Source organism: Sphaerodactylus townsendi, linkage group LG07, assembly GCF_021028975.2.
Source record: "Sphaerodactylus townsendi isolate TG3544 linkage group LG07, MPM_Stown_v2.3, whole genome shotgun sequence".
Taxonomy (NCBI): Eukaryota; Metazoa; Chordata; class Lepidosauria; order Squamata; family Sphaerodactylidae; genus Sphaerodactylus; species Sphaerodactylus townsendi.
The window spans coordinates 61,836,242-61,855,285 of NC_059431.1; the positions used below are offsets into that span (position 1 = coordinate 61,836,242).

Sequence of the window (19,044 nt, forward strand, 5' to 3'; positions counted from 1 at the left end):
TTTCTTATTGCTCAGTCCAGGGGGTGTAATCATCCTGTGGAGGTGGTGCGTGCGCACAAACACACACACACACACACACACACACACACACACACACACAGACAAATTTGCCTTCCCCAGAGCACCAGGGGTGTACCAGCCACGGTGACATATGGTGTCATATGTCACTGGGCACCTGCCTTTTAGTCATGTAGGGGGGCAGAAAATCACCCCCCACACTTCTAGCCTTCTGCCTGGCCTGTGCTCATCACCGGGTGAGTAGCAGCAGCACCAGAGAGCATGTGCAGAGTTCCACTCTCTGACTGTTTCCTCCCTTCACTAGCTTGGATGCCTCCCCCCTTTCCAGTTCCTTCCCTCCACGAGGAGTTGGGGCCGTCACTGGCCTCTCCAACAGTGTGTTGAAAAGGAGGGCTGGAAAGGCTGCTGTCCTCATTCCCCCCTCCAGCTATTTGAAGGTCACCCAAAGCCTCTTCAAGGCCAGCTGGGCTCCTGCCTCCTCCCCACCCATGCCTCTTGAGGAGGGATCATGTACCCAGGTGCATGGAGAGCTCCAGCTCGGACACCATAGCAGTGGTCCTGCAGGCGGCTAAGCGGGCCCTGCGACTGGAGCTGAAGTGGCGCCTGTGGAAGCTAAGCCCAGCTGAGAAGCTGCACCAGTCCCTCCTGCTAGGTGGAGGGACCTCCCCACTGCTGGGCTCTCCCCTCTCATTTGCCATGTTACCCTAGCGCAAAAGTCCACCTGATGCCCAGGGAAATATCCTGCCCTGGCTCACCACAGGGGTATCTAGGGAAAATGGAGACTGAAGGGAGGGACTGAAAACTCAGATTTTTCCCCCAGGCTCCATTTTCCTAGATATGCCTCTGCGGGGCATTCACCCCAGTGGAAGGGCAAACAAGCCAGTGGGCAGACACAGCGTCCCTCTGGGGTGCCCAAATGCAGCTCCAGCACTATCACTGGCCCCATTGGTGCAGCAAAGGCATGCCGGAGGCATTTCCAGGGGTGGTGCTGATGTTAGTCGGCTTCCACCCTTGCTTTGCTGTCAGTTATGCTGAGGCTAATGGCTTGGATGTACACCACCCTTTCTAGTGGGATTAGTGCATTAAGCGCTATGGCAGGCTTTGTGGTGGCTAGGCTTTTTTCCTCTGCCCATTTCAAAGCTATCGAGATCATTAACATTTATCAGGTTTTAGCAGGAAAGCCTTTACCAGCTGCATTTCTCCTTTGGAGGTAAGAGACAGGAGCACTGCCAGAAAAGAAAACTAACAACACTGTTGACTCACAATGAAATCAGGTCCCGTGTTGTCATTGTAAACGCCTGTGTGGCATACCTGCGCACAATGCAGTGGTGCTCAAGCCAGATTGGGAGGAAACCTTCAAAATTGCCTTTCCCTTTTTCCATAGGATCTGGTGTTTTGTTTTCTTCAGTTTTTTTTGTTGTTTTTTACCATTGCTTGGCACCTATGGGTTTGTCACCTCAGTCTTTCCTTCTCTTGCCACCAATTATTCCCATTTAAAACATCCAGCAGCTCTTTTGTTTTATGTAGATACAACATCAGAGGAAGCAACGTACCATATGAATAACTGAAGCTAGGTAATAGGTCAGCTCCCTAGTGTGTTATAAAGAGCCTAGATCGTGGTCAGTTACTTTGGATTGCCTTCCCTACTGCTGGTTCTTGTTTGACTGACCTATTATTAGGACTTCCTATGTCAAACATGCCTGTATGCAATTCTGACAGCTTTCTTGAAACAAAAAAATTCCTAGTGCTTTCCAGCTTAAAGGAGTTGTGGAATTGTTGTTAGACTTTCCATGTGCTTAACCAAGCTATTTTTTTTCTCTGAGGAACACGTCAAACAGGTTCTGTTTCTTTCTCTCCTTTTTTTCTCCCTCTTCCTCCTTCTAACTAGTTGTGAGTTGAGAAGAGGGATGTGTCCTCCCTGGGCTTTCCCCCTCCCTTCTCTTCACTCTCCTCAATGAAGAGCCAGGGAACAATACCAGTTTAAACTTGCTCAGGTTAGTTGAAGACCAAAAGCTTTCTCTCAGTTTGCACTCTAAGGTTGCAGTGGAGTGTAATGTGACAGGCCAGTGAGGGGGGGAAAAGCCTGTTCCAACATTGCTAGAGATAGAATTAAAAAAAAAACAGTCGACAGAGCTCCGACAAACAAGGGGAGGGGTCTTGTCTTCAGATGGTGCTAATGACTGGTCAACAGCATGAGGGGGAAGAACTAAAACCTGTCAAGGTGATCAATAAAAAAGAAAACAAAGCTTCCTTAATCTAGTAAGTGTTCTTGCTTGACAATATATTGCATGAAGATCTCTGTGCTTATCTGCTGTCGAGTCTGACAAAATCTCACAACCACATGGAAGAGAAAACTTTTTAAAAATTTTGTGATTATTCTACCTTTTGTCTGCCTTGAAAATTTTGTTTTGCGTGCAAACTTTATTTGTTTCAAATAAGTCTGTAGTGTGAATTAGTAATGATCTTTTTAAAAAAATGTTGGAGACCTGCGTGGCTGTTTGTATAGTTCAAAAGGCTACAGCTAGGGTTAGAGAGAGGATAAGTTTGCATGTGGTTTTAAGCTGAAATTAAAATGGGATACATTATTCTCTGAAGGAGGTATAATAAAATAGGGTAAAGTGGTGTGATCAAACTGAAACTGAATGGGACACTGGTTTCACAAGTTTTTAATGAGATTGTATATAAAACTTCCATTGCTTAAAGTGTGGTTATACCAGACTTGTGGATCTACAGGTTGTTAAAGATTGCATTACTATAATTAAGTAAATAAGTGAATTATAACAACAGACTATTGCCAGTATAGCCTGCAAGTAAATCCATATTTCGTGACTGTGTAAAGTGGCCAATCAAAACGTACATATTTTGAGGTGATGCCAGATAATATGGAAGTACTGTACTTGATCTCTGTTGATAGTTTCACACTTGAAACTTTTCTTAATGTTCCTGTTGAGTGACTCATATTTGCATGTGACTCCTTGTTGGCACCACACATAGATGAACTTCTCTTTCTCCATATGATAGTATCAATCACAGCCTTCAGTTTGGCTGCATTTTAGTGGGGTTTGGTTCAGTGTTTAGAAACATATGTGGATCGATGGTAATAGAGATACAGCTTAGTTGGGTTATCTAGCTGTTCCTATATAATGAGAGATTTCTGTTGATGAACATCATGTATGAAACTGACAAAATGGAGCATTGATTGATTTGAATATCAGTTCTCCCATGTTTGATTTAACACTACACTGGTATTACAGGAAATTCTCATTCAGTCATAACTAAGCCACAAGCAGCTGTTGCCTCTTGTCAATTCACCAGTAAATTAAACCTTGCATTCTCCATAGGAGTTCTGTTCAGCAAGTCTTGGCAGTATATATCATAGGCATAGAATACATCACTTCTTGAAGAAGTGCTGGGACTCCTGTATTTCCAAAGCTGCATTTTTGTTTGATAGCTTTATCCTCCTATCTATGGGGCTGTGGTCAGTGACAAAGCAGAAGCCATTCCATTCAGGTAGTTTCCCTATGTTTTTCTGTCAGATTCAGAGGGTGGAGTACAGCTAAGCTTTTTGCTTTCCTTGAAGGAAAAAAGGTTACATATCAGTCTTACTGGTATAGATTTGCGTTGCGTGTCAATCAGTAGGGGAAGCTTTTGAGCTCTCCTTTAACTTGTTCTATAAAATGGAGAAAAGCACCTGTTACCCAGTTTGGAAAGAACTCATAGGATGTTGTGGGGGGGGGGGGATGTATGGAATATACATAACATGCAAGTAATGGAATATACAAAACATATCCCAATGTACATTACTTTTCCCTTAAATCCCTTAAAAGTCTCTTCTAGCAGTTACACTTGCAGCCAGCACTGTTTACAGGCCATATAATCATAAAACCAGTAAGCTGTCCTAAGTATGAATTTAACGTGATGAACTCTCATGATCTGACTTTTATGGTCATGCTCAGTTTGCTATTTCTCATGCTCAAACAATTTCCAATACACCATAAACTAAGCAGGGTTACCAGCCTGTTTTCTAACCAAGTACACGTCAGGCAAAATACTGAACAGGTGAGACATAGCAGTGAAACAATGGGAAATCTTCTTCCACTAAATGTGTAGCTGGTGTCTCTTTGTCAAAGAAACACTGGTATCCCTGAATTTCCAGATGTGCTGGACTAAGGGCAACCCTAGAAATTTTGCAAACCAATAAATTATGTAAAACCATTTTTCATATTCCCTGTTGGCCCTTTGGTTTGGGGGGGTGATTATTTTGAGTTTGGTTTTAGTTTTTTTCATTATAAGCTGAGTATTCAAAATTTGTTGCATAAAACTGTTTTCCTGGATACCTAAACTAGAAACAGCCTTCTAGGAATGACAAGGCACCTGGGAAAGGATATTTAGCACTTTCCCATCATTGCTGTTATCATTGCTGAAAAAATCCTGTGGCAGACATTTGAGCTGAATCTATTTCCAGTATAAATAATTTCCCCTTAAAAACTGAAATGCCACAAATACTGGAGTGAGGTGTACATTAAAATGTTTCATGTTGTTGTGGGGTTATAGTGCCATTTCATTAATGCAACTTTACAGAGCAGTGTTAGCAAAATAAAGCTCTGTGGCCAAATATCTTCCAGGTGAAATGTTGTCAGTGAAGGAGAAAACAGAACGAGGGAGGGGCAGAAAAGGAGTGGAGGCAAAGTTCACCAGCAGAGAGACAGGAAACAAGGAAGAGGCAAGTGGAAATTGCCTCCCAAATGTTGTCACAAACCTCTGCTTGATATTCTGAATTAGCAACTGAAATATTTCAAATTAGATTATTCTACTTAGCTAATTTTATGCAACCTATTTCTTTATGAATCAGATTTTCAATCAGACCCTGTTTTTGTCAAATGAACAAAAGTAACCAGCTGTGCCAGAGTATAGTATGGAAATTCTATTTAGAAAGTCAAATGAAGGTGTGGCATTCTGCCCATGTGATTAATGATTTCACATGAGAGTGCTTATTAGAATGTTTCTAAAATACATAGCACTGCTTCTACTTAATCACTTGACTTTATTGTTAGGATTCCCATAGCATTAAACAAGCCATAAATATATGTAGGGGTATGTTTATCTTTTTAAATAATTACTATGAGAAAATCAGGTCAAATGAATGTTGTATTTTATAGGAAATATGTGTTATGTATCTGCCAGTATCACTGGAACCTGCACTCAACTGTGTCATTCTGCCCAGAATTAGTACTGTAAAATGTCTCGCGAGATCTGAAATCAGGAGCAGTTTGTTATGGGAGGAATACTGTGACTATCAACCTTATTTTGATGTTTTCAGTGTGTCATAAAAACACAAGACTGATGGCTGAGGGAAAGGGATTCCTCTTCCTGGCAGGCATATTTTCAACTGTAATTCAAAATGGAGCATCTGTCAGTTGCTGATTCCATGTATAGTCATCATCTGTAGTTTTACACATAAATGAGAAATAGGTGTCATTAAATGACACATGTGACACATCTGTAAAAATCTTGACCCAATTTGTGTCAGATATGTGATAGACTCACCTTTAAAAGTATTTTCTCCCCTCTACAGCCTGGCATAGTGGAAGGAAAGGTTTTGGCCTTCCCTCCCTTCCACCCCACACCCTTTTGCAGCCTGAAAAAAATGTCTAATAGGATTCCACTGCCAAGAATTATGTCTACCTAAACACCTCTCCAGCACCATTTTTTAATCATCAAAAGGGCATGGGCCTGTTATGTACCCCTTCCACCTCACATCTTAAAACACACATCCAAGCCGGGATATTTATGGATAAAATGTGTATGTGAGACATATTCCTGATATATTAATGTTAACAGATATATGGTGTGGCGCAGGATATAATGGGCTAACAGCAAGCCTAAGAAACAGCAAACAGTCAGTAGAAAATAAAGCTACTCATTTGCTCCTTGAGGTCCACACCCAAGCCAGAGCTACAGTCAATAGAGTTGTAAATGTGCACTATCCCTTGAATTGAGATGCTGCAACTTTCTCCCCTTAAGCTGTTCCTAAAACCTCCTAAGTGCTCCCATCCCTGATTTAATCTTGCTGCCTCTTCAAAATTATAATAGCCAGAGCCTCACACTGCCGGCCACCTATTCAAGGTGCTTCTAATGTAATCTAGGACCAATTGACCCCCATTGTCCTGGGAAGTAGACAATAGATAAGAGATGTTAATTAGCTCAGCCCTGCAACCCAGCATAGATGCAAGAAACGAAACCTAATGCAAAGGGTCTCTGTGTTCCCGCCAAACTAGCGATCCACCCTATAAAAGAGCTACACACCTTAAGCTCATTACTCATTCTAACCTGAACCTCCCTTGGTCAAGTTGGTGTGAGACACGATATATCATCCTTCGCTTGGATCCCTATCCTGGCATAGAGGTCCTTGCCTTTTCCTGGAACTTCTCTGCAGATTTAGGTACCGTATAAGTCTCCTGCTTCCCCAACTCCTATTCTATCATCCAAAACCTCCCTATCTATATACTTAGGAACTGTGTGTATGTCTTAACCTCTCACTGTATGATTGCTTGCAAACAAAACTTATATTAAAAAATTTAAACTACGAATCATTACTTTTGCATTCTCTTGGTGGATCACCGTTTCAGCCGTTTCTGACGTATAGTTGTTCAAAGATCCCCTCCCAGCCTGCCTTTCATATTGCCAAGCTGAGTAATTCCCCATTGCTCTATAAAAATATATTCATAACTGTTAAGCTGGGTAGCAGGCCCCTTCTGCACATGCAGAATAATGCACTTTCAATCCACTTTCATAATTGTTTGAAAGTGGATTTTGCTATTCCTCACAGTAAAATCCAGCTGCAAAGTGCATTGAAAGTAAATTGAAAGTGCATTATTCTGCATGTGTAAAAGGGGCCATGGGTTAGAAGGGAGGGAAGGCTGAAGGCTCTAATCCTGTTGCACGGAGCTGTAGAGGACAATAGGGGCAGCAAGTTCTTTTCAAGGTAAGTTCTTGGTCATATGTATGACATAAATCAGGCTAGGGTTTTACCAAGCCAACTTAAATCAGATGTCTTATGTAATGACACCCAAAACAGACGATCAGTATTCAATGGGGTTTACTTGCAGGAAAGTGTTCTCAGAGTTGCAGTGTTAGTGTAAAGGTTTCAGTGGTGTTGATGAGAAGGGCAGCCGCCTAACCTTGAGTACATTCCACAGCCCGGGCGATGGGCCAAATAGCTCTTCTATCGGGCGGAGACTTTATCTCTGCGCGGGAGATGAGGTCTCCGTTCCCATGGGAAGCCGGGAGGGGGATGGGATGGATAGAGTTATAACCTGTGCTTCTGGCGGGAAGTGTCATTCTCTGGCCATCATTGCGTGTACTTGAGCTTTCTAAGATGTCTGTTCATAAACGGTCTTTTCACCAACAAAGAGCCTTTTATTTCTAGTTTTTCTATGGAATTCCTTACATTGTGGCAGTGAATCCTTTAAATCTGCATCTATATCCCGAGTGCAGTGGACCTCTGGTGTCTCTGCATGGAGAGGTTGGATGTTTTTGGGGAAGGTGCGTAGTTCCCCAAAGAGGGCTCCGACCTTTCCCTTCTGGATCTGGGAGTGAACCGGCGGGAGAACGGTCTCGCTGGCGACTCTTTCCCGCCCTCGTGATCAGCAACGGAGTCTTCTTTACTCCGCTGGAACGGTGAGACGTGACGCACGACCTATCAATTAGCGGAGACTTACATGGCTTAGTCGCTTTGGGGTGCTGGTCTATGGATCGAGCGCCTTCGTGGATCGGATCCTGTTCTACCCGCTTTCCTCGTATGGGATTACAAACCCTCAGATGCAACCTTGTCATGGAGGAGACTGGCCTGACCACCTTTCATGCGGCAACCTGCGCAGGAGTCCATTGAATCCATTCCTGGACTCGCATTTTGGTGATGTTTCTAAAGAACCAATTCGCGGGCATTGTGCGATCTGGGGCCCGGTCTCGGGCGACAACTGGGACTAAACTCTGGGATTGGGAGGGTATCCGTACCGCTCTTCCGGACATCGGGACCCCCCTTGATCCTGGGTCAGCTGGCTGCACCTGAGGTGCTCCTGGAGCCACCGGTGGCTAAGGTGTCTCCGGCGATGTCTCGCCCAGACGAATGGCGAGTCCGGGCGAAGAAAGCCTGCACTCCCAGCTGGATCTGTTCCCTCTCCCATCGAAAAGAGAATCCGGGATGAGGAAGTGGGCCGACTGGGTGAGTATTGCCCAAGAAGCACATGGACCCGCGAACGCCAGCTATGGGAGGAGGAACGGCACAGCCTGCAGCAAGAGCGCGAAAACCTGCAGAGGGACTCCGGTAACAGCAACGCAAAGAAGTCCAACTCGAGCTGGACCACATGCCAAAGATGCGCCTAAAACGGCTAATATGCGCAGAATCTGGTCAGTTCCATGATAAGGTCCTGGAACGCTTCCAAACTGGATTTACATAGCCGCAACGCCTGGAAGCTGCCTTCAGGCCTTTGCGCACGCAAAGTGAGCTTACTGCAATGCTTTGGTTAAACGGGACGAATCTGGCTAAATTGGAACCAGAAAGCAGCTCTGCATGCGCACCAGGATGCATTTCGACCCGCAAGGAGAGAGAGCTGGTCAGCTGCCCTTGGAGTCCCAGGGAACTGAGGAAGCAGCAGACCGGTGGAGGCCTGCCAAGTTGGAGTCTACGCCGTCACTGGATACTGCCGGCACCAGAGGGGCAATCGCTGTTGGGCCCTCGCCACCTTCCAAGGACTCCCAGCTCCCACCGGAACGCCACGCACCGGCATTAATACCGCCTACCCCATCCCGGCCCCTGCAGTAAATCGCTGCCCGCCCAACCTGCTCAATCCCGCGATTCTACGCCTTTGCAGGTGGCCAAGAGCCGTGGAAAGGGGTTACTACAGGCCCCCGACACCTGCCCGCTTTGATGGGACTCCGCTTCCAAACTCCCCTACTTCATCTTACAACTCGATGCCCACTTGGAGGACTATGATGATTTATACCCAGTCTGAGCGCGAAAAAATGACGTGGACATCGGCTCAGTCCTGGACAATGGGGCAGCAGCCGACTGGTTTGTGATTCTGGATTTTAGCAAGGTGATGCACTCTCCCATTGTGCCTCCCATTCCTCCAAGCTCCTAAGAGTTATCGATCCGCTTCGGAAAACGAAGCCATCCCGAACCACCAAACCATCCAGAAGAGAAGCAAACCGCTCATTTGCAGAATTTGCCCGTGAATTTCAAGTGCACGCGCGCCGCTCAACTCCCTCCCTGAGTGGCCTGAACTTACATGGAAACACGCGACATTTCTCGGATGATGTTGGACGGTAAGCTGCGCGAAACCCAGCGTTTTTAATCTGGTCCTTCGCATCGTGCCGATTGATCCAGTTGATCCCAAGTGGCGTCTCGCCAACACGCTCGTGCCGGAAAGGCCGCCACGTTTCCAAAACCCGCCACTGTTTCGCCTCAAGCCAAGCCCAGCCGCCTCACTACGGTGACGCCATTCCTCTGAGCGCCGCCGCCGACTTAAAGTGTCTCACCGCGGAGGACCGGCCAGTCTTAGCTGCGAACAACTGTCCGAAGAAACAAAGCACCAACAGCTCTGCAGCCATGCGCGACTCCCATCTGCCAAGCCACCACGCGAATCGGCTGTCAGCCTCGACGGCATCTGCTCATCTAAAGCGGTCACTCGGTACTAATTCCAAGAGTGAGGGGGAAGGCCAGCTGTCTTGCCTTTCTTCAGCCCCCATGGACATGTGGGTCCGACTCCTGACGCTGTGAGTGAAGGCAGCCGCCCCATAACTGTCCTAAGCTGCTGGCCAACCCCGAGCATACCTCGCAATTTACTAGCCCTCGTCCTGTGTGGGATTTCTGGCTGCTCCAGTCAAGTTGCTTACCGCGGCCCTGTAGGTGGCAGAGGAGCTAGGGTTCCTGGGACCAAATTCCTCTGGCTAAGCCCATACCATTCACCTCAAATGGACAGTAGCCCTCGAAACGGTAAGGACCAGCCTCAGCAGTTCAAAACACAACCTGCCCTCCTCCCAAGCTACTGCCGACCACTGGGAGAAAATTAGTTTTATTTTGGCGCCAGTGGCCAAACACTCCATAGCTTCTGGGCATGCCATGGTTATTGTTAGCATGAACCAAAGTTCATTTGGAGTTAGAAAGGATCCTAGAATTCACTGACCCTCCTCATGCGTAGAACACATGAATTGGGGGGAAAGCCCAATCCTTCTGGACACACCCCCCTCCCTGGCTTTCATCAGCGATTGCTCCCGATTCTATTGGCATCCCACCGCAGTACTCAAAATGATCTGAGCCAAGAGTTTTTCAGGAGCAAGAATCGCGACTCAAGGGTTGCCACCCCATAGTTAGACACACTTGGATCTGCAAAATCGTTATACAGCCCGGGGCACAACTGCCCAAGTCTGGTAGAATCTACCGTGATGAGGTCCCAATGAGGAGAAGGAACTTCGTCAGCCTTCTTGGACAAGAACCTCGCATTTCAGCGGGTTCATGCGGCGGGCTACCAAACACACTGCAATGGCACCACGCTGCCCTCCACGTTTTGTTTGTAAAAAAGAAAGATGGGTCTCTACTGCTTCTGTACACCAGATTATCGAGGTCTCAATAGCAGTCTCTCTGTCCCAATAAATACCCTTGCGCTTTGATCAAGGACGCTTTTAAGATGCATTGGGCAAAAGGGCATGCATCTTTTACTAAATTCAGACCTTTGAGTAGAAGCTTACTACAGGGTCAGAATTGCTGAAGGCTATGAACACTTGATCATGCGTTTAACACAAAGTTTGGACAGTTTGAATACTTAATAATGCCATTCGGGTTAGAGTGGGGCAATTCCCGGGCTTTTATGGCCCTTATCAACGAAAGTTCTCCATGATTTGCCATTGTACAAAGGGAGTTGTGGTATACTTAGATAGACGCTGGTTAATTTATTCACAATGTCCATGGAAGAGCATGAAGCATTGGTTCGGGAAGTATTGAAACGCTTTGCTTTCGACAACTCTCTCTTTGCCAAACCGTCTCCAAAATGCTGTTTCCACTCAGGACCTCTATTGACTATTTGGGTTACTTCGGATCTCGCTTCCTTGAGGGCTTAAAAAAAAAATGGGATCCTGGCTAAAATTGACGCTTGGTCCTCCAATGGCCTGCCCCCCCACCAACCGTAAAGAACTCCAATCTTTTCTGGGGTTTGCTGAATTTCTATCGTGACTTCCATGCACCTACCAAGCTGAACTGGACGGCTCTCCCTCCTCACAGACCTCTTAACGCACTAAGGGTAAAGATCCACTGTCACGGCCAAGTCCGGGGCCCCCCTTTCCTGGTCTGAAGCTAATGTCAAACAGCCTTTCAGCTCTTAAAGTCTGCTTTTACTCACCGAACCCATCCTAAAGCAATCTCCTGACCCAGATCTCCCTGCTTTGTGGTTCCACGTGGATTACTTATAGGACAAAGCGCTTGGGGCAAGCCCTGTTGCAAGAAAAATAAAGATGGTAGGGCCTGGTTCCGTGTGCTTTAGCCTTATCAAAGAAATTCTCCGGTGCTGAACTCAACCATGGATCTGTGGGAGATAAAAGAGACTACCCAGCCATCAAAGTAGCTTGCTCTCCACTTGGCGCCACTGGCTGGAGGGGCTAAACACCCCTTTCGAGGTTTAGTGGGATCCTGCAAAGAAACCTGGCCGCTTCTTTTCCACCCCCCCTCCAAGATGTCCGGCAGAAACAACTCCGTTGGGCTTCGATTTCTTTCTCAAGATTTCTCTTTCACAGTCTGGCATTTTTTCCCCGGGAAAACTACAATCGGCTAGCTGACGCTGGCTCTACAGCGCCTACCCGGGAGAGGGGGGTGGAGCTGCCTGGTTCTACGAGAACATTCCACGCACTGTTCTCTCCCTCCCAGTTGGGGCTGGCTGTCACCCGATCTCAGATCGCCCACTCCTCCTTCACCACCCATTCCCAGTCCTCGTCTCTCCTTTCCTCAAGTGGAACTCGAGAGGCGGGGCTGCACGAGCCTCCAGCCGGAGGAAGCTGTGATTCCCAATCATGCGTTTGGAGAATGGGGTTTGGCCGGAGGGGGGAGTGTTGGTACGATGCCTCCCCTCCGCCAAGCAGGTTCTTGAAGCCTGCCCACGATGCCCGCCTGCTGGACATTTTGGCTTTCTGAAAACTCTGCATTTAGCCCGGGCCGTCAATCTCTGGTGGCTGCGAAATGTGCAAAAGACATTGAAGGCGTATATTAAAGCGTTTTTCGCTCTGGTCTGTGCAGAAGCCAAAAACATTCGAGGAAAGCCCTCCCATGGGCTGTTGAAACCTCTCCCGGTGGCCTCCCGCCCCTGGGAAGTCATTTTCCATGGATTTTATTACAGATTTACCGGAGAGCCATGGCAACATCAGTCTTATGTGGGTAGTAGTGGACTTATTTTCTTAAACAAGCTTCCATTTTATTCCGTGTGCTTCCCATCCCCTCCGCCTCCTAAGTTAGCGCTGACTGTTCATTCAATATGTTTACCGTCTACACTCCGCCCCGTTAAGGTGGTCTCCGACCGCTGCCCCCAATTCATTCTTCAAGGTTCTGGAAGGCTTTTTTAGGGTTGTTAGGGGCATTTCCCACGTCAGCGCTCTACCACGTTCAAAGTGGACGTTGAGCTTCGGAGAGAACGCAACAGAACCTCTAGAGCAGTATTTACGTTGTTACACCAACTACCACTCAAGACAATTGAAGTGCGAGCTCATTCCGCTTCGCGATGAGTATCGCCTATAACAATGTCACGCGTTCAAGTAGCGGTACAAAAGAAAACCCCTTTGAAATTGTGTCTGAGTCGCTCCTTTCCCCGCCATTACCGCGCAGAACTACACCGCGACAGCTTTGGATCCTCAGAGTTTCAACAATGGATTTCATCCCTTAGCCGAGGGGTGGAAGTCGGGTCCAGACAGCGCCTTTACAACAGGCTAAGGACTCCCAAAAGCTGCAAAGCGGATAAGCACCGCCGGATTTCCCTCTGCGTGTGGGCGGCTTTGGGTGTATTTGTCTACCAAAAAATCTCAGAGACGCGTGCATAAATTTTTTCCAAACTAGGCAAAAGATTCGGTGGGACCTTTTCTTTCCAGATTACTAAAGTGATTAATGATGTCACTTTCGCCCGACTGGATTTTGCCTAACCTCTCTTAGGGTAACATTCATCCTGTCTTCTCCATTCCAGTTTACTCAAGGAGGCTCCCGCTTCGATGCAAAGTTTTGCACGCGACTACGCTGGAGAGACCCCCACCCACTATTATTGATGGGCCACAAGCTTTCTACTAAATTGACGCCATCCTGGACTTCTTCGGGCTTTAGTCGCATAACGGCTTTGCAATATTTTAGTCTCTTGGGTGCGGGATATTCCTCTGGGAGTATAATCAATGGGTTTATTCCTGATAATATTGACGCGCCCACCCTTATTTCTGCTTTCCAATCGCCTTTCCGCATAAACCTGGGGAGGGGTCTTCTTTAAGGAGGCAGAGTGTAAAGGTTTCGAGTGGTGTTGATGAGAATGAACGCAGCCGCCTAACCTTGCCAGTAATATTCCACAGCCCGAGGCGATGGGCTTAGTTTCTATCGGCGGAGACTTTTTATCTCTGCGCTGAGATGAAGGTCTCCCGCTCCTGGGCATGGGAAGCCGGGAGGGGATGGGATGGATGAGAGTTATAACCTGTGCTTCTTGGCGGAAGTGTCATTCCTGCTACCTGCGCAATTTGAGCTTTCTAAGATGTCTGAATAAACGGTCTTTTTCACCAAAGAGCCTTTTATTTCTGCTTCTATGGAATTCCTTACAGTTAGTGCATTATATGGAATTAGTATTGGTTTCTAAGATTTTCCAGCCTAAAAACAAGTTTCTAGCTGTAATAGAAGTTTTTAAAAAATTATATACTGCCTTTCTTCTATCATGGAATATCAGGTAGTATATGTTGAATTGTCAAGATGTCTCCCTTTCAGATACTTAGACCTGCTTAACTTTAGTAAGTTTCCTGTATCACAAGTCTCCAAGCTATATCATATGAATAGAAGTAATGGTGGAAAACATGGCAGTACTATTGTCTGCTAGAGGCTCCATAGATCAAGACAAGTAACTAGCATAGCCACTGGTGATTCTTCTCTTGTGGCATCCAAAAACATTCACTTCTCAATGATTATCTTACTATTTACTGCTTACTTTCTTTTTGGTAGTAGAAAGGGACATTAAGACACAGCTGACAGAATGGGAACATAATTAGTACTGGTGTTTGGTGCTGTTGCTATGAACAGCTTGAAAAGATTCTTCACTGGTTAAGAAATGTATTGTAGCTGCTTGATATTACCGAAATGTTGACAAGTATTTATATCCACGTGCCATGAAAATTTAAGCACTCTGACATGTACCTCATGACAATTATATCTGTATTACTCCATGGGGCTCCAGTTCATCTTCCTGACACCCATCTTGTACAGTTGCTATATCCTTATTTAGTAAAAGGCATTCAGCACAGAGTGCTGAACGAAACAACAGTATTCTGTATGTTATTAAACAACCAAGAAAAAAATGAAAATGGTTTTTGTGAATAACTCAGTCATGGTGAAACTGACTGTTCCTGAAAACCATGAAATGAGTAAGGACTTTTAAAAGGGCATTTCTTGTGTGAAATTTCAAAAATTTCTTGTTCTTCTTACCCTGAATGATGGCTAACAGCTACATATAGCCCAACTTTATACATAGTTGTGTCCATCTTAAATAGTGTCATAGAATGCATCTGAAAGCTAATATTCTATATTTATATAAAATTTAACAAAGGCCATTTATTCATGGCACTACTTACCCCACAGCCATTTGCTTTGAAATGGAGTTTTCCCGCAGTTTTTTGTTTGCACAGGGATTCTCCTTCTGTGAAGTATTTCTAGCTGAGCCAATCCGCCATTTTGCCCTCCTACCACTTCCTTGTGATTTCTGTGCCATTCCTTGTTCTTTGGTTGCCATCTTTCATCTAGCATTACTATGCTAGACCTGATCAATTTCATGTCAATTTCAAGCATTTTTTAAAAATTGAGAGAAAGCCCTTTTGATTGTTCTGAAATGGTGGCCGGAAAAGTGGAAGAAAGTACTGTTGTGTGGATGAGGAAAGTCAGGGAGGAATGAAAATACCCCCAAAAATCTTACTGTACAGAGATCTTTGTTTTCTCTGATCTGAGGATGTGGTGAGTTTCAAAGAGGGGAAAACGTGCAAAACTGAGAATCCAACCAAAAGGAATGTGCACTCAATGCAAAGGAGTCCATATGTGCCTAAATGATCAAAATGTTTTACATTCTCAGTAAATTAGAGTAAATTTAGAAATTTGTTAAAGTATTGTTAAGTTTCTGTTTAAGAGATACTAGATAAAATTTAATCTGAATAAATGTATATTACACCTAGTTAGAATTTCTTAAAAGTAAATCATTGGTTATAGTTATTTAATTAGAGGTTGTTTTTCAAAATAATTAAAGAATCTCCTGAAAAAAATATTTACTAAGGGCAAGCACTGTAAATATGAACGATAATACCATGCAATGTATTGTTCTTGACATCTTGCTGATGAATGCTGAGGTGACAAGCCACTTTCAAGCCTAAGACCCATTTTTTGCTCCAAGTGATGCTGTCTTGCATGTCATTAGGAAAAAGATCCACTGTACATACCCGGGGGCTTTGAATGCTCCCACAGTTATATGCAATATCCATTCTGCATTTTAACATACCATATATACTCATGTATAAGCCGACTCGTGTATAAGCCGAGGCACCTAATTTTACTGCCCAAACCTGGGAAAACGTATTGACTTGGGTATAAGCCGAGGGTGGGAAGCCGAGAGGCAGAGGGAGCTCCTTATTTGGGCAGTGACATCAGGAGAATCACAGCCCAAATGGACATCACCATTGCCTGTGGCTGCCTTGGACAAAGCCCAAGCCAGCTGTTCTCACTCTGCCCAAAATAAGGAGCTCTCTCTGCCTGCCATTGCTGGCTAGGCTTGTCCTTAAGTCAGTTCCAAGGGAAGTAGGCAGAGGAGCCTCTACAGGCAAAGGTGACTCCAGTAATCCTGATGTCACAACTAAGGAGCTCCCTCTGTCTCCTGGGGTTTGACGAAGCCCAGCCAGCCAGGGTGCCTCAGGGATCCCCCTTCACCCTCCCAGGAGGGCAGCAACAAGCGGCTTCCTGGTGGCAGGGAGGTTGTCCTGGCCCGGCCCCCAGCCTCCTTGTGATTGATAGAAAATGGTGACTCGCATATAAGTCGAGGGGGCTTTTCTCAGCCTTTAAACAGGGCTGAAAAACTCGGCTTATAGGCGAGTATATACGGTACACAATGAGCAAAGAAGCCTATTAAATGAGCATTATATAACAGTTTTTAAAATATTAAAATATAGTTAAGTGTGTCTCTCTTTGCCTCTCAGACAGACAGACAGACAGACAGACAGACAGACAGACAGACAGACAGACAGACAGACAGACAGACAGACAGACAGACAGACAGACAGACAGACAGACAGACAGACAGAGAGTGTCTTAGAATTACCAGACATGGCCTGTCAAACAGCAGAAAACCTGAGAGGTAGAAACATGGGCAGGCACTGTCAGACACAGTATGGCTTCACTTCTGGTGAAAACTTAGATGTGATGTTGCACCTGTCTAGGAATAGCCAGAAACTCTGTGGAAAAGCATAGAGTTTTATGTGATTCTTAGAGAAGACTAACATCATTCAACAGTAATTTTTAAGATTATTTTTCTCCCACTAGCTGCAGCAGAGAGAAACAGGAGCTGAGGATGGAGAATTCCCACCATGGCGAAGACTTTGCAGCCTTGTATGTTTTGCATATGCTCTGTTTAATAAGATGACATAAGGTGGTTAGATTAAACTATTTGTAAATATAATTGTTTAGGAACTTTAGAAAGAAACTTGATTTTTTCTTAATGATATTAATCAAACTACACACATTAAATCTTATGACTATTTTATTTATCTACTATATTTATTTTATTAGATTTCTATCCCTTCTTTTCCTGACTATAATCAGACCTAGGGGTGGCTAACAACCAAAGAATACTCAATTTAAAATAATATGCTATATAATATATACATTATAGTAAAAACCTTATTAGCTTTAAAATTCCAGTTGGCACCCATAACATTGAATAATAATCACAGAGAGAACCAGTAAAGGAGGGTGGACAGAAAGGGAAGGCATAAACAAAGGTGTACCAAGAAAAACAACTGAGGAAATGGGAATATGGGTAGGGAGGCCACTTAGAATGTGATCGTTACTGCCTCAACCTTAGGCCTGGCTCTGTAAAATAGATCAATATTACCTCCATATTGCAGAGGTAATACTAAGATACTAGGTAGCACTAGACCAGGGGTCGGGAACCCGCGGCTCACGAGCCGCATGCGGCTCCTTCCCGCTTGTACTGTGGCTCCTGGCACGGCTGCCCCTTCCAGAGGCGTGCTAGGTCCAAATGGTGCCCGGAGACCAAAAAACCCTCCGGGCACCCACCCTGCGGATACCAATGGAGCCGCGCTTACTCGCGAGTAAGCGCGACGGCTTACTTGCGCAGCCTGGCCTCCTCTGCAGCCACCCCGACTTACCCAGGCTAGTTCCAAACTGCCCTTCCAGGCAGGCAGCCAGCCTCTATGACTTTCTTAAAGAGGCAAGTTCCCAAAAGATTGCTTAAAGGGGAAAGCAATCTTTAATCAATCATTGGAGAACTGCCCTTTTAAGAAAGTCACATAGAGGCTGGCTGCCAGAAGCCGAGCCTCAGAGCCTGCCATGGGAGGGTGAGGGGAGGAGGGGAATGACAGCTGGCTGGCCAGTTGGCGGGGGTGGGGGGTAAGGGTGGGGGGTAAGGGTGGGGGGCAGGAGCCTGCTGGGGAGGAGGCACTCTCCCCCTGTTCTGGAAGGGGGGAGGAGGTGCTCTGCCATCGGTGGCAGCTGGAGCTGAGAGCTAGGGCTGGCTGGGTGTGGGGTGGGGCAGCACCGCAGGGCAGGGTGGGGCAGCGCCGCGGGGCAAGGGTGAGGCTCCCCAGTTGCTGCCACTGGGTCCAAATGGCTCTTTGGGTAGCAAAGGTTCCCCACCCCTGCACTAGACAAACCACTGAGATAATGATTAAGCTAAGATGCCAAATGAAGTGTCTTCAGCTCTAAAACTTGTCCACTGCTTAGATGTTTGCACAGTCATTGCCCTCTGAATTATGTCTTGTTGCCTGTGACAAAGACAACTACTTTCAAATGGACCTGGCAAATCCCTGATCCATGTCTTTCCCTTGTTATATTTTTCTTTTACCAAGCTAAAAAAATTACCTTGAGGATTGTGAACCGCTTTACCACCCACACCTTCCTTTTCTACTAAAAGGCCAACCTTCAACTTTAGAAATGTGACACAAAGTGAATGTATCTTCTCCTTTTTTCTCTTTAGATTAATTCTTAACCAGAGATCTCAACTGATATCAATCAGGACCCATTTTTTCCTGAATCTATATTTTCAGTGAGTTACATGGGTTGATGAAAAATGGGAGTCGAAGCTAACAAACATGCTTATGTTTATTACAGTTATAAGCATGTAATGCCTTCCTATTCTGACAGAGCTGCATTGGGCTGTGTGTTTAGTGCTTACAAAGTGTGTTCTCTAAGGCTCATTCCGCACACGCAAAATAATGCACTTTCAAGCTGCTTTCACAACTGTTTTTGCCATTCCGCACAGCTTCAAAGAGCCCTGAAAGCAGCTTGAAAGTGCATTATTCTGCGTGTGCGGAATGAGCCTAAGAGGCTGGAACTTGGAAACCATCCAGACAAGTCTTAAGACTTCACATAAAAAAATAGGAACACTCAAACCCTGCTTGGCTAAAAAATATTAAACTCTGTGCCCATATCTCTTCTCCCTCTAAAACCCAGCCATTCTTTTTTTTTTAAGTTGGTCATTGGATATTAACCACCTCAGGTTTCTCCCTATCCCAGTCAAACATTCCATTCAGCAT

The 19,044-nt window shown here is 45.5% G+C and overlaps 1 protein-coding gene across 2 annotated transcripts in view; it reads left to right on the forward strand.

The window, feature by feature from the left end:
- Window positions 1–2,019: 2,019 nt before the first annotated feature.
- Window positions 2,020–19,044, forward strand: part of GRAMD2B (GRAM domain containing 2B) — a 55,504-nt gene continuing 38,479 nt past the window's right edge. Inside the window, exons 1-2 of one of the 2 annotated variants that reach the window (XM_048502542.1) lie at window positions 2,020–2,277; window positions 16,811–16,876. In XM_048502542.1, the coding sequence (XP_048358499.1) occupies window positions 2,186–2,277; window positions 16,811–16,876 (158 nt within the window). In that variant the 5' untranslated portion in view covers window positions 2,020–2,185. The remainder of the gene's footprint in view (window positions 2,278–16,810; window positions 16,877–19,044) is intronic. The other variant, XM_048502543.1, reaches the window with a different exon arrangement.